Source organism: Leguminivora glycinivorella, chromosome 6, assembly GCF_023078275.1.
Source record: "Leguminivora glycinivorella isolate SPB_JAAS2020 chromosome 6, LegGlyc_1.1, whole genome shotgun sequence".
In the NCBI taxonomy this organism is placed as follows: Eukaryota; Metazoa; Arthropoda; class Insecta; order Lepidoptera; family Tortricidae; genus Leguminivora; species Leguminivora glycinivorella.
Genome location: NC_062976.1, coordinates 18033249 through 18049073, shown reverse-complemented (window position 1 = coordinate 18049073; position 15825 = coordinate 18033249). Strand labels below are relative to the sequence as shown.

The 15825-nt window shown below is 39.3% G+C and overlaps 1 protein-coding gene across 1 annotated transcript; it reads left to right on the top strand.

Moving 5' to 3' along the window:
- Positions 1–3520: 3520 nt before the first annotated feature.
- On the top strand, positions 3521–14698 carry LOC125227394. The gene is made up of 9 exons (XM_048131701.1): positions 3521–3633; positions 4678–4815; positions 5064–5243; positions 9790–10051; positions 10286–10413; positions 10898–11024; positions 11191–11353; positions 11815–11988; positions 13345–14698. The coding sequence occupies exons 1-9, from the start codon at positions 3607–3609 to the stop codon at positions 13370–13372; spliced, it is 1227 nt and encodes a 408-aa protein (XP_047987658.1). The 5' UTR covers positions 3521–3606; the 3' UTR covers positions 13373–14698.
- Positions 14699–15825: the final 1127 nt, after the last annotated feature.

Genomic DNA, 15825 nt, shown 5'->3' with positions numbered 1-15825 from the left:
TAAAAGCGTTTTCACATTATATCGGGGTAGGAATTAGGATGGATGACAAAGGCAAATGTAAATTTGTAACCTTAATGTAGGTAAGTAACCAGGGTGTCCACTACTAAACCCAAAAAAAATTCCCTGACTTTTCCCTGACTTTCCATGACCATTTAAGAAAATTTCCCTGACCAAATTTTCATTCAACTATTACCACTTTTGCTTACAGTTGCAAAAAAACGGTTTTTTTACGTTTACCGTACGTCAAAAAGGAAAAACGGAATCCTTATAGGATCACTCGTGCGTCTGTCTGTCCGTCTGTCACAGAATTTTTTTTTCTGGAATATGTTTGTTTTCTAAAGTACGAAATATTAAAAATTTGCAAGGCAGTTCATACTTTTATACCTACGGTTTTTTTATCTTTATGTTAACTATCAAACTTTAATTTCTGATTTTATAAAACTAACATTAACGAAATCTGTAGTTGGTAGTTATCGCTATTTACTTTTGTCTATACCAGTGCCGGCCCGTGCACTCTATCAGGGTAGAGCGAATTTGAGTTTCGACGCCCTTGGGTAATCTACGGTAGAAAAAAACATCGCGAGCGCATTGAGCGCAAAAATTTTTCCCCTTTTATACGTCCCTGGGGCTGATAGTAGTTATTATTTCCTTATTTATTTCTTTATTTATAAATTCCTTAAAATTAACACTAACAGACAAGCTATACATGTTAATAGGAGGGTAGTTTTAGAGACTCATACAATAGGATACACACTTAAGGTCTTATGATTGATTCATAATCAGTAGCTAATGGAACTTGGAGTCGTATTAGCTTCCAGGTATCGGCTACTAATCGAAAGGAATTGCGATTCCGTGCTGTAAAACATGTCCAGATTGCTGTCACTGTACATAACATAGGAAATTTCCAAAAAAATCTCAAATTTCATGGAACTTTCACGAAAAATAAAGGGAATTAAAATCGATGAAATGGAAAATACTAAACGCGAGCGAAGCGAGCGCGAAATTTTTTCTTTGTTGTCAGCGTCGGGATGCCCATTTAGGTGTTTTGCCACTACATGCCTTTAGGTTTCCAAGTGTTTTGATGTTCTCTCATCGTCACGCTTAACGCTTATTATCCTCCTATGCTCCTTTGACTCATACAAAATTGCGCCTCTATGTGACGTTATGCGCCATTGGCTTTATGAGGAACTCCGCTTTGGATTGTCGGATAGATACTTAGAATTTGGACAGCGACGTAACTTTGTCTTTGTCGTTTTCACATCGCCCTAGCAAAAGCAAATTATGAATGTTGTATATGGTGACATTGTGGTGCAAGGTGCAACTTTCCAGTTAATCTGAATCACAATAACTGAATTTATTCCCGAACCCCTTCGCCATTTTGGAATGTGTGGGTAGGGCACGCAATGTAAAAAAAATCTGGATTTTTCCGCATTTACGATTTTGGGCCGGATTAATTAAGGTCAGCTAGAGCATGAAGATATCTCTGACATCTCTCATTAGCAATCACTGGGATGGAGGTCAGGTACTATACTTGTAATGAAAAGTCTAAAGTGACAATTTTAAGTTGCCTTAAAATCACTACCGGGAATCGATCTTTGCTGTCATGGATGTGGTCAACCAAAGAAATCATATTATTTTTAAATACTTTTTGATTTTTTTTCTTGGTGCTAAGTTTTTCCCTGACCTCCAAATCATTTCCCTAACTTTCCCCGACTTTCCATGACCACTATGAGCTTCCCTGACTTTTCCCTGACTTTCCCTGACTTTCCAGAAAGTGGACACCCTGGTAACTATAGAACATCGGTTCTACATCCGATATGAAATTGGATAATGGGAAAACGCAGAAAAGGTTATATAGGTGGAGCTGTATCAGTTAGAACTAATTTGTCTGCATAACAATTGCTATTCAATTATGCTAACAGATGAAAATGATTAATGGAGAATCCTATGAAGTTGTCTACCGTTGTCGAGTGCAAACGCGAATTTACTGCAGATTTGCAGGGTGCCCAAAAACAATTATCGGCTTTAAGTAAAGGTTGCATAGGTATTATGTTACAAATTCTAGATATACCTAACTGTAACATCGTCAAATAAACCAATTGATGTAAATATACCATGGAAATTTTAATGAAAATAAACTGCCAATTAAACAATTTGAGTTACTTGCATAACACAGTTAGAACCTTGTCGCAGTCTCACGCAAATCGGCTTCAATACATAATACACATACTGTGCAGCTACGCTACAGAGTACTTTTTACTAAAAATATTGTTTTTTTTGGAAAGATACGAGTATAAAAACAGATGAGAGCATGGCAGGGCAACTAAAACCTTTGCTCCATATCCCAGATTCGTAGTTAACGACAGTTCGATTGCTAATTTGCCCAACCGATCTCGTTACAATCGGTGGCAGAAACAAAAACCGCACGACAGAATCTGATTGGCCAATTGAACCGTGTCAACATCTGAGATACACAGATACAGGGAAGTGAACTGACCTTAGATATATAAGTAGGTGCGAGGCAACGCGTGGGAGGCGCGGGTGCAGGCGCTGCCGGCGCGGAGGGAAGAGGCATGGCTAATTGGCAGTGCTCTCGGCTTGTTTGATAACACACAATGTTTTGACCTGCTAACTGCTGGTTTATTGCTTTGTTATTACGCACTGCACTTTTACGGTTTCTTACTTTAAGGAAGAAATGGCGGCTGTTAAACTGCAATTACATAATGTCACAAACATATTAAAGTATAATTAATCACAAGTACCTATTAACAAAATTAGAGCTGCAAAACTACTTAATTCTTTTAATTTGGGAGACTTACCTTTTCTAGAGAAATTACCTACTTACTGAGACATGACGCCCATTACCTAATTCTCAAGTTATGTCAATGGTATCTTTGTTAAGCGCCTCGTCGCTACGATAACTGATAAATAAAGACCTAGGTCGAGTAGATCAGTAGATATTATTAGCGAGCCAAATAAAATTTCGAGTCTTGATAAACTATAACTATTGATAAACATATTTGTAGGAAATACATAGTAGGAGACGTCATCAGAAATTCTAAATACGGCTCCACTGAGCGAAAACTAACTTATGATGTATCAGATTATACTTAATTAAGATAAGTATCTGTATTAGTAGCTAATACAAAGAACGTTGGAGATTATAGCAGTAAAATTACAATTAGGTACCTCAATAGCTAGCTGTTAAGTTTGTTAAATGATTTCTCTATGTCTGTAAAAACATAGAAAAATCCTTGTTAACATAGATAAATGAGCCCTTTTGAAAAAACACTTCTAAACGTTTACATTTATTCATAATATTGTTTTACTGCTGCATGCTAAATACTTAGCCCGACACCTGCTTGATCAAAACAAAACAACGCGTGTGCGCGTAAGCTACTGTTGTCATTTCTATATACTGTGTGATGAGTTACTGCAAGTTTCAACCCCATCTGAAGGGTAAGTTCACGCATGCGCACAGGGCGGCCGGCGATGGCCTATTGAGTGCAAAGTTACCCACGAAACTGTCATCTACATCGTTCACCATTTATTTATCTATATAAAAATACCAAGATTCTTTAAGTATTTGTCGTATAAGAGATATGAATGAGGACCACTTCGTTCTCTCTCGAGGTAAGCAACACACATGGATTACGTTTAACATTTCGTGCAAGTGGATGATGGAAAATCGATAGTGAAATGACACAAGTAAGCATAACCTAGAAAATTGGATATTTTGTAGTTTTCGTTGGATAATTGCCTGGTTACTAGGTGTTTGTGCGTGTGACATGGATTGCCAGTGATGCGAGCATGTTTTATTACTAGCATTTCGTTTGTTCAGGCAAGGATATAATTATTTAATGAGGTTCTTTACGTAGTGCAGTTCTGTATTTAATTATTAAAAATCTTAGCAATCAATATCATTAGGAAGTATATTTATCAATAATGCATGACTCTTTTTACACGTGTCATGTAATCAACTGAACTATGATCTACTACTGGGAGGACGGCTACGTACTGGTGTCATTAAAGTGGATTTTGCCTTATTGTTATTTAAATCAGAGGGTGTCATCGTGCGTAGGTGCTGAATAATACGATATGTTATTGAATAATTTATATGGTTATCGTATCTCTATTCAATTCATATAATGGTATTTGTATTATTACATTCATGTAATGTCGCCTGCGGTATTTCCGGACCGATACGACCTTCAAATCTTCAAGAAAAGAGCGTACACCCATCTTAAAGGCCGGCAACGCACCTCCAACACCTCTGGTGTTTCGGGTGTCCATGGGCGGCGGTGATCGTTTACCATCAGGCGACCTGTCTGCTCGTTTGCCTCCTATCCCATAAAAAAAAAAAAAAGTCATGCATAAATAGGATGTATGATTGGTTACTAAACAATTTAATTAGGTATTATTTTATAACACATTCATGAAAGACTGGATGACAGGTTGATCTATGTACTTAACATCCACAGAATGATACTTATACGTAAAATCCAGAAAATGTTACTTTCATATCACTTTTAAAGACAGACACATATCTTTTGTACTTCTTTTCATATAATTAATTCTGAATGGTTTTGAGGTTTCAAGGACTACGTTGATTCGTCGCGCGTATTTCGACCTTAAATTTCTAACGGTTAATACAATTCTAAAAAAAAAATATTCCAGGTCCTGGCCCTGCTGTTCCTGACGCTGATCCCGTGGCCGGGGCCGTCCGTGTTCAAGATCACCTGCTCACGTGACAACTCCAAAATCGTACGGAAGGTCATCCAGAACAAATGGCTCCCCGTTTTAGAAAGGTTTCAAGTAAGTCGTTATTTTTTGCGTTAAAAATAAAAGAGGCTACTAATCATAACTATGCATTTAAGCGAATGTAGAAGCTTGTAAGAAGATGGACACAATGGTAATTTCTGAAACAGTCATATTATTTTTTAGAACTATGTGAGAGAGCTGTATGACCTTATATCATGAACTTTTGCGCTGGCACTTCACGCCAAAGAAGGTGCTGCTCTCTAAGCAAGGAGAATGACGTCGTATCGTTAATCGTTCGACAGGTAAAGCTGCCTCTGGAGTGTCCGTTCCACCCCGCGCGCGACATATTCGCGCCGCAGCACGACGCCAAGATGCAGCACCGGCCCTCGCAGTGGACCTGCGCCTTCTGCGGCAAGTCCTTCTACGAGGAGCGACACCTCGACACACATTTCGACCAGCGACACAAGAACCAGATTAACAGGGTATGATACATTTTTTGTATAAGTCTGTCAAAGTCTGGTATTTCGCCACGGCTCATGAGAGCCAAGGGTCCCCTTGGCTCTCATGAGCCGTGGCGAAATACCAGGGTAACGCTAGGAAGAAGTGAGGCTAGCGTGCTACTTGAATGAGAATACTTCTTTGATTACGCGTTTGATTTTGATTTGGCAGCGTAGGTTCATATCCTACCGACTGCGCCATATAGGGTCATAGTCGTCATAGAGAACAGATGCAGTAAAGACGCTGTTTTTTTTTTACTTCTGCGCGGCTTTAAGTCAAGCTTTTGCGTTTTCTGCAGTACATTTTTAGGGTTCCGTACCTCAAAGAGGAAAAACGGAACCCTTATAGGATCACTCGCGTGTCTGTCTGTCCCTCTGTCACAGCCGATTTCTCCGAAAGTACTGGACCGATTTACTTGAAATTTGGCACACATATGTAAACCTGTGGCCCAAAGACGGACATGTAATTTAATTAAATGAAATTTAATCACAGGGGCCACTTTTGGGGGGTAACATTGAAAATTAAAAATCAAAGTTATTAAAACTATATTGTGTTACATATCAAATGAAAGAGCATTTTATAAGCATTTGAAGTATATTTTTTTTTTATTTTTTATTTTGGTAATTTAGAAGTAATTTAAGAAAATACGCAAAAAATGACCATTCCCCCCCCCTTATCTCCGAAATTACTTAGCGTAAAATTTTCAAAAAAATACACAGGACAGCCCTCTACCTGTAGATTACAGGAAAACCTATTAGAAATCTACAGTCAAGCGTAAGTCGGACTTAAGAGAAAAAAACTCAGATTACGAATTTCACTCACTGCCGCTGCAAGTAGTTACTAAACGTCTTAAAATGTTGTAATCGCGTTGGACAGGTATAAAGAAATTAATTTCGGTTTCGTTTGTTATAGAAATTGTTAAAAAGAAAAAATCATTTTCCAAAATGACTTAAGTTCCTACTAAAAAAGAGGCGCTTAAGACCGTTTAGAACTTCACTGACCATAATATTGCCCACATAGGTCCAAAAAAGGTGTATATATACGAAAACAAAAAAATTGTGCCATCGACAACCAAAATCAGAAGTCCATTTTGCTCTATCTCTTATCGTTTCCGAAATATACGCGAAATCTAAGTACGAAATTTAATGTACGTTGCCATTACATTTCGTCAGGCGCTCATGACCTGTTTGTATGGAAATGTCGAAATCCGACTCGCACACTTGACCAATTTTCATAGAAAGTTGTGTTTTATTATAGTTTTGAAGGAAGTTTCTTGTTTTTAACCACCAACGCAAAAACGACGGAGTGTTTTATAATAATTTAAGGTTTGACGCTTGACATGTCTGTCTGTGGCATCATAGCTCCCGAACGAATCAATCGATTTTGACTTAGTTTTTAATGTTTAAGGTGAATTCGACGACAGTTTTTTTTGTACCACGTAGGTGGGAAACAGGCATACGGTCTGCCTGATGGAAAGCGGTCACTGTAACCTATGGACGCCTGCCACTCAAGGAGTGGCACATGTGCGTTGCCGACTCATTAGAAACTTGTACAAACCTGTAGGTACTTAGAAGGGGCCTGGGTGCCGACGACTCAAAGGACAATCTATTCTCCTAATTAGTTCCGTAGGTCCTCCCTCGTTGAGCTCTGGCTGCCTTACTCACCGGCAGAAACAATGAGTTTACGCTCTGTCTTGCGTGAGCGACGGGCGACGCGACGCGATGCGACGGCGATGGCTCAAGGTCATCGCGTATCCATCGCGCGAAACTTCGGCACTAGCATTTGGTGATTAGAATCAGAAGATTCGCCGTCTTTCACAATGTGCAAATGGTCTAGCGGGTTTGACTTCTAGGTGGAATCGTTTGCGCCATGAGTGTCGTGAGTTCGAATCTCGGCTCACGCAATCTTTTTGCATTTTTATTTACTTTTTTTCTTTTATGTTCTACTAGCTTTTGCCCGCGGCTTCTCTTGAAAGACGGACAAACAAACAGACACACACACACTTTCCAGTTTAATCAGTATGGATTATTTGATTTTATTTACCTGCTTATTTCTTTCTCTAAGATTCTACTTTCTTATTTTTTTTTAAGAACTCCGGGTTTTATACTAACAAGGAAAGTTTTAAGTAGCACACAATAATACTGCATTTTGTTTTTATTAACTTAATGTTTATTTTAATCCATACTAATATTATAAACGGGAAAGTGTGTGTGTGTCTATTTATTTGTCCGTCCTTCACGGCAAAACTGAGCGACGAATTAACGTATACTATTTACTTATAACGAATGCTATTTACTTAATGATGAAATGAAAAAATGTCATACAGTGTAACCCAGTGTTTTTTAATGCTGCCATCTAGTGTCGACTGGCATAACCACTACACTAAGAGCCCTTATTCCTTAAAGCGTTCATCAATTTCGTGAAATAGCCATTGATAGATGGCGTTGGCGCTCGGTACGCGAGCCACCGGTAACGCAACACACAGGCAAGAATGATCTTGATAGTTTTGAATTTAATTGCTAGTAACAATTCTTTTGGTTTCATGATTGTGTTAACTTTTTTGTAAAGTTTACAAGAGATAAGAATATATTATTATTATATGGTACCTACTAATTGTAAGTAACTTAAAATAAACAGTTTCAAAGAGCTGAGCTGTGTGCAAAAAATTACATGTGTTATTGGCCCGGCTAATGAGATCAAACATGGCCGAGTTACGATAAGTAGAATAGCAGTTCTGTTATTCATTTCCTGACTCGATCATGTGACCTTGGACATCATCGAGATCGACGCTGCTCATCAGTCCAAATGTAATAAGCCCAAACATAGTGGAGTTATAATGAGTAAAATAGCAGTTTTGTTGACCATATCCTGACTCCACCATGAAAACCAGAATCTCATCCTGGGGGCCGGTTTTTGAATCTCACATATGGGATTTGTCACTAAAATACTGGTTGAAAACAGTGAATTGCTTAGTATTTTCAGTGACAATTTTCTGAATTCGAACGCGTGAGACTCAAAAATCGGTCCCCTCCCCTGGTCCCGAAATATAATAATAATTCAAACTCTCATCAGATTTCAAGTAAAATTTCTTGGATAAAATTGCATGTGTAAAAATCAGGCGGACCGTATGCCTGTTTGCCACCAACAGGATCAAAATTTGTTTAGTCGCAGTACCTATACAGCACTTCTCAGAACTATCTAGCTGCTTACGCTTACGAGAGCACGGTGCGCCGGACTATCGAACGTAGGTCCACTGTCTATGAGCGCTGGGCGCAGACTGAACTGAGCAGTGAGCGGGCCCGTGTCAGCAGTGTATTTTATTCGAATTTTATGTGCTTTAAAATAATAGTACATTACGATACAAGTACGTAAAAAGGAAGTTCGAAACGAGTGGCGATAAATTAAAACACGACCGAAGGGAGTGTTTTAAATCGACACGAGTTACGAATTTCCTTTTCGCACGTGTATCGTACGACGTTTTTCAGTACAGATGAGCCTCCGAAGTTTCGACCTGGCATATAATGAACCACTTCTCGCACTAGTGCGTAAAAAAACACCATCTGTACTGAAAAATATCTATCGACACAAAGGTATGTCTTATATGTATGTTTTTAGGGTTCCGTACCAAAAAGGTACAACAGGAACCCTTATGGTGCGACTCTGTCCGTCTGTCTGTCCGTCTGTCACATTCCTAAATATCTCGAGAACTACTAATGCATCAACTTGAAATTTGGAATAGTTGTGAACATTGTAAACCTCTACAAATAGAAAGTATAATTTTTTAAAATATATTAATTTTAATTGTAGAAAATGGCCAAAATGAAAGGGGGGCAAACTGTAAATTTCAAGTTACTAGGTCAAGTGGGGTATCGTTGGAAAGAGCTCAAATTGAACGTAAATAAGCTATTTTTTATAATTTTTTTGTTGTGGAAAAAAAAAGAATTTTGAAGGAAAATGTAAAAAAAAATACCGTTCCCCCCCCTTATCTCCGAAGTTTACCAACGAAAAATTATGAAAATTTTAGTAAACATTGGTTTTATGCTATATATTACAGGAAAAATATAATCGTGTTTGTATTTTGAATACTTTTTTTTTAATTCACAAAAAACTTTTCAGATTTTTACTTTCAATTTACCCACCCTTGCGGATGTATATCGTACTTCAAATTAATACGAGATGTTACGTAAACCATCTTCTGTCCAATAAAGTAAAAACTGTTTAAATCGGTTAACATTATAAAGAATTAGCCCTGAAAAACCAGGTCGCGCAAATTAGTTAGCAAATTGACCGGGAGATGGCGCTATACACTATAATACTCATTAGTGCCTATACTTTTGTCTTCTAGTCAAGTCATTAGAGTTATATGAAAATATGAGATTATTTTTACTAGGTAGTTTGAAAGAAAGTTTGTACGGAACCCTCGGTGGGCGAGTCCGACTCGCACTTGTTTGTAATCGGAAACAACGACACAAGTTTCGAACCACATCAACAAGAAAAAGTTAAGTCCTTCAAATAATGTATGTTTTACAGGCGGAGGACGCAGTATGCCTAGCGGAATACTGCGATATAATGCGATGCCAAGTGCTGGTAGCGCATGGGCTGCTAAACGGCGGCGGCGGGCCTAGCACAGACATGGAAGTGTGGCAAGACGCGGAGGCCGCGCGCAAGGCGCTAGCGCCGGCCGCGCCGCGGTCCGTGGCCCGCGTCCCCGCGCGGAGGCGCCGCCCGCGCACCGCGCAGCCGCATCTTGTGAGGGACTGTCCGTCGACTGAAGTCGATCCTGATATTGTAGGTAAGGAAGCTTTTAATTAGTTCGAAATGGCTGCCGGTCGGTTGACACATGCCACGAAAACATCGAGTAAATTCAAGCCGTTCTCATGCTGTAGTTACGTCAACATAGAAAGAATTAGCATAGCTTTCAGTATCAGACATTTTCCCGTTACTGTTTTTCTGCTTGATAGTCTGTTTCGTATCATTTTTATCAATGAAACATCGTGGTACAAAGACTTCAATGATTACTTTGTAGAGCCAGAAGAGAAACGCACAGAGGACAGCGAAGGTGACGCGAATCAGACCTCTGAGCTGTGCGACGCGGACACGGTGGAGTCCTCTCTACCGCCCGACAGCAGGCAGCGGCGGTTGGCCGATCTACAGGTGATGCCACGATAAATCTTTGTACGGGCGTTTTCAGAATTTGGGACAATCAAGCATAAAATCTGTCTAAAAATGTACTTTTTTCACATTCTGAATGTAGATTATCGCTTAAAGTTTATGTAATTACTCGTAACACAACAATATTTTTATTGAAATTTCTTGCTTGATTATCGTCACTCACTGTCAGAGTTAATTTTTGTTAACAGCTTACGCTAATTGGGAAGTCCCAAATTCTGAAAATGCCCATATACGTCAATGTTAATATAAATAAGTTGATTTTGTATTGTAAGTACTCTTCCATTACCCGCATTAACATTCAGAACCTAACCTTCATGATCATGATATATCTCTCCACTGATTTTTTCTAGGTAGTGTTAACTATTACGATGCCTTAGAATTTCAGGACGAGTCTTTGTGGGCGAATCTTAATGAGCTTTTGTTATTGATGATCCAGGAATTAGATCTTGATTTGAATATATTGCAGGCTGAACGTGCTGCCTGCGACCCCGCGCGGCTGCAGCTACTCAAAGTGCGGTGCGAGCGAGTGGTTCATTCCTGCATCGCCACTTTGTTGTTGCATCTTACGCAACACCAGTTTACAGAACTTGAAGGTAAGTATGTCCATTTAATTCAAAACTGATTGTTGAAGCCACAATTGTTCGATTTGGAGACACAACAACGAACTGTGGAACTGTTTGTAGAAAGTGCTAATGTCGAGACGAATTCTACGGTTTTAGGTTCACCAACTAAACGAAACTATCCTTTGACTGTGTGCAGATGAAATACAGCGCGCCGTATGCTGGTACCTGAGCTGCGATCGCTACTGGGAGGACACGGCGCCCACCGCGCGTGCCTTCCCCTGGCCTCTGCTGCTGGCGCTAGCCACCGGGCTTGCGCTAGCGCTGTGCATGTGCTACTATATAATCTGGATCGTGTTCGAGTAAGCTGACTACTAATTGAAAACTATTTACACTACCACTAATAAAGTCCTGAACGGTGAGCTAACTTATACTAGTAATAGAGTCAGAGTCCAGAGCCGCCAGACTATATCCTACCGACTGCGCCATGCCGCCGGCGGAAATGATAATTATCAATTCCTAACAGTATTTTCTAACACATATATAAAAATAAACCTAAGTTAGTGTTTAAAAAACCTTACAACCAAAAAAAATGGCCGACGGGCCGAACTAACTAAAATAAGCAGACGTCGATACGAACTCTAATTTATGCCAAAGTTTCATCCTTGTTAAAATTATAAGGAGTGCTTGTTGCAGTAAAAAACACTTTCTGTTTCACTGTGTCCAACAGTGTTTCTCCTAAACTAAAGTTGGTGCTTTAAAACGGCAGGTATTGGGAACTTTTATGAAGGTCAGTTTGTGTGTTCATTTTATTCGTTTTCAGTTCAGAAGAAGGCAGCGTAGCAGGCAGTGCGTCCGTGTCCATGACGACGCACTCGTCGCCGGCGCGCGCCGAGCGGCTGGCGGCCGAGGAGGCGCTGCTGGACGACCCGGAGCACGACGACCACTACATCTACGTCACCTACCCGCCCGAGCTCAAGCGCCGTCTGCTCGAGAGGTACGCCGCCAACGTCACGCTCATTGTGCTCACGCCCTTCATTAGACAGACTCGCGTTGATTGATCAATGATCACTCAAGAAACGGTTTTTGGATTACTCTCGTTTAATGTTGATCACATAAACGTCCTTTTTCCGATCGACTCGTCCCGATATAACACAACCACGTTTGACGTCATGTGTCAACCAAACGGCTAAATATATATCATGCTCATTTTACTCACACCCTTCATTAGGCAGACTCGCGTTGATTGATCGTTCAAGAAACGGTTGAGGTCTTTGGATTATTCTCGTTTAATGTTGGTCATATGCCCTGTGGATCAGATCATTCTTTTTCCGATAGACTTGTCCCGAAATAACACAACCAAGTTTGACGCCATGTGTCAATCAAACGGCGAAATATATAAAATTCGGTGTTTCTCCTCACCGCCAGAGCACAAACGCCACCTGCTAGAGAGGTACGCTGCCAACGTCACGCTCATTTTACTCACGCCCTTCATTCGGCAGACTCGCGTGGATTGATCATTCGAGAGTTGTTGAGGCCTTTGGTTGCTTTGAATTACTCTCGTTCAATCTTTTCACATTTCTATGACCCGTCCCGAACTAACATAACATGTGTTAACCACAATATACGGTGAAACATTTCAAGATCGGTGTTTCTCATCGAGAACATATTTTTTCTAAGCCCAATACTTCCCCATTTAGATCCTTTGTTTAGCACCCTAGACAACATCATCCTCTTTGCGTTATCCCGGCGTTTTGTCACGGCTCATGGGAGCCTGGGGTCCGCTTTGACAACTAATCCCAAGGTTTGTTAGTAACTAGTTTTTACGAAAGCGACTGCCATCTGACCTTCCAATCCGAAGGATAACTGTGCCTTAATTAGTCCGGTTTCCTCACGATGTTTTTCCTTCACCGAAAAGCGACTGGCATGTATCAAATGACATTTCGCACATAAGTTCCGAAAACTCATTGGTACGAGCCGGGGTTCGAACCCGCGACCTCCGGATCGAAAGTCGCACGCGTTTACCGCTAGGCCACCAGCGCTTTTTACCCTAGAACTTTAGCACCTTAGACAACGTCATTCAATAATATGTATCCCTGTCTTATCCTGGACTAAGAGCTTCACGGTTACTTAGTCTGTCATCTCAGCGGCGCCAGTCGTTTATAATAAACCAATTTAAATTGTAGCTACTTATGTTCCCTAGTTAACAAATGGAATAGTTGACCTGTATACTAGCTTTACAGGTCTTAACCGCACACTATTGAAATATTTGCACTTTCGTACATTTTCTAGACAAACAGGTAACCCGTGTTTATATCTATAGGTGTTGACTGATCGATGTTGTTTGTTTTAGCTGCTACAATAGAACAACTCGCCTCTGAGACCCGACGTGTCCTTACTTCGTCGCGCATGCACCTTATTTGTATGAAGAAAGTAGATTATTAGTGTGTAGATATTATTAGTAATACTCAGGAAAATCCCAATAGCATTACCCCTTCATACCATAAAGGAGTCCGAACTTTGTGTACCTCTTGGTATCTACTGTTCATAATGCTGTTTGATGTCCAATTCGCAGCGTAGCAATAAGTGACTATACACCTTTACGTAGCCAACCAATTTCATGGAGACATCGTCGATTACGCAAAACTTACCTACTGTGCTATCTGATCAAACCTTACATTGTAACTAAGTATTTAATTTAGATAGACATATGTTTCAAAGGATTTATAATAGAAGTCTTTTAGATTTTTATTTTACATATAGTGATTAGTTGTTGCCTGTTTTTGTTTTGAGTTATTTAGTGAATAGTAAGGGAAGTTACAGTTAAGTTAACACGATTACTTTTACGGGTACCTAATATAACACGGTGAGCAGATGTGCCCATATTAGTCTCTATTACATTGTTATTTAGGTTTTTATGAAATCTTGGGACCTCAATATTCGGTTTATAAATGATTGTAAATACATTATGTAACGCAATATTAAGTTGAATCGCAATATATAATGTGACGTGATATCGCTGACAAAACTATGTACCTACCTAAATACCATAATACTCTATTATAGTTAACGCATAGTTCATAGTTTAAGATATCGGTGACTAAATTTCTGATTTTATTAAACTTTTTTTTACCCAAGTTTACCATAAACCTGGTTTAAGGAATTTGAAAATTAAGTACCTAACTGTAATTTGATATTACAAATCAACCTAGGCTCCTGGATCCACGCATGAAGTGAAGTTAACCAAAATACCGTAATGAAAACCATAATATCTAATAACAACAAACAAATGATTAAGATTTGTGGACTAAAGTCAAGAAGATACTTTAAAATGACAGAGAATAACCATTAACCATGAAGCTAATATTATCGCCTTATCGTGCGTACCGATTGTGCGGTATTCTGTACCTTGCCTGTTAGTCATAAGTCCATAGTAGGTACATAATGTATAGAATAAAACCTGCTGCAAATTGTAAATAAGCTATATTTTTTCCAATTATTGTAACTAGAATATTGATTACCATACAATTGATAGATCGGGCGACTCTTATGTAGAAATACCCTTACGCTGCAGAAATAATTAACTGGGTTATGTGGGGAAGAGAATCGTAATTTATTTTTCCCCTCACTAGCTCGGAAACACGTGTTTTGTCCTTTAATACTAGCGGGTAAAAACGCATTTTATCCACTAGTGGGTAAAGTAATTTGACCTTGAATAAAGTCAAATTAACTGCTTTAAAATTGATAAAAGTAGGTGAATCTAGTAATAAAGATGATTTACCACCTGTGGAACAACTGGAAGCAGTGATAAACGCATTTTTTGCGTTGTAGTTTCCTCGCTATAGTGAGGGGAAAAGTTTTGTGTTACACTCGGGTGCAAATGTATTTTACTTCTCGTGTGTTAAAAAACTCGCAAATTCAGGATTCTATTCAACTATCCTTTCACTTGCCCGTTTTTCAATTCCACACTCGGCGTTAAAATACAACTCTGCCCCCTTGTATAACAAATAACTATTAAGGCAAAGAGAATCGTGTGAAGTTTACCGATAACCGTGTCTCTTTCCCGTGACTTTCTCTTACCTAACTTAATCTTAAACGATAACACATATTGTCATGATGTAGCAACATACTACCTAATGCCTTCTATTGTTCAGTGGGAACAGAGTTGCATTTGTTTGTATCATTCAATATTCAAGTATATTTGCTACATCATTTTGATTTTTATTTGTATGGCCTTATATCGTCAACTCAAAAAATATGATACAATATGGCCAATTAAATATGTTGCTACTGTTGCTGTTTGCGATTTATATTTCCATCGAGAAAATGTTTCCTGCAGTCACATCCAGTATGACATTGGGTAAGAACGGCCTAAGACTGAGTGAGATCGAATTTTTCGTGGTTTGTAAATTTTATGACGTGTTGTCACCCTCCTGTGAAGTATGTTAGTCTAATTAGGTGTACCTAATAACTTAATGTCCAATGTCATAAGGGATGTGCTAGTAATCGTCATCCAGATTACTGAATCCTAAGTCTAGCAAATTAGGTATAACTTAGGTATAACCAATTTATAAGTCAGTCTTCATATCTAGTTAATTTGATATTGGCTAAACCACAGTATAATAAAGAGTACTATCGTACAGTATGGCCACTCCAGCTCCCCGCTGAAAGTGACGCCTACCCCCTCTCGGTTACCTCACAGTTACCGCCTGTCAAAAACGCGAACAGTCGACCTGTCATATGTCACTCATACAAGCATACGCGTTCACCTACACGAGCTTAGACTGTGTGCTAGGAACGCGCCTCTTTCATTTATTTGATTGCCAGTGTCCGA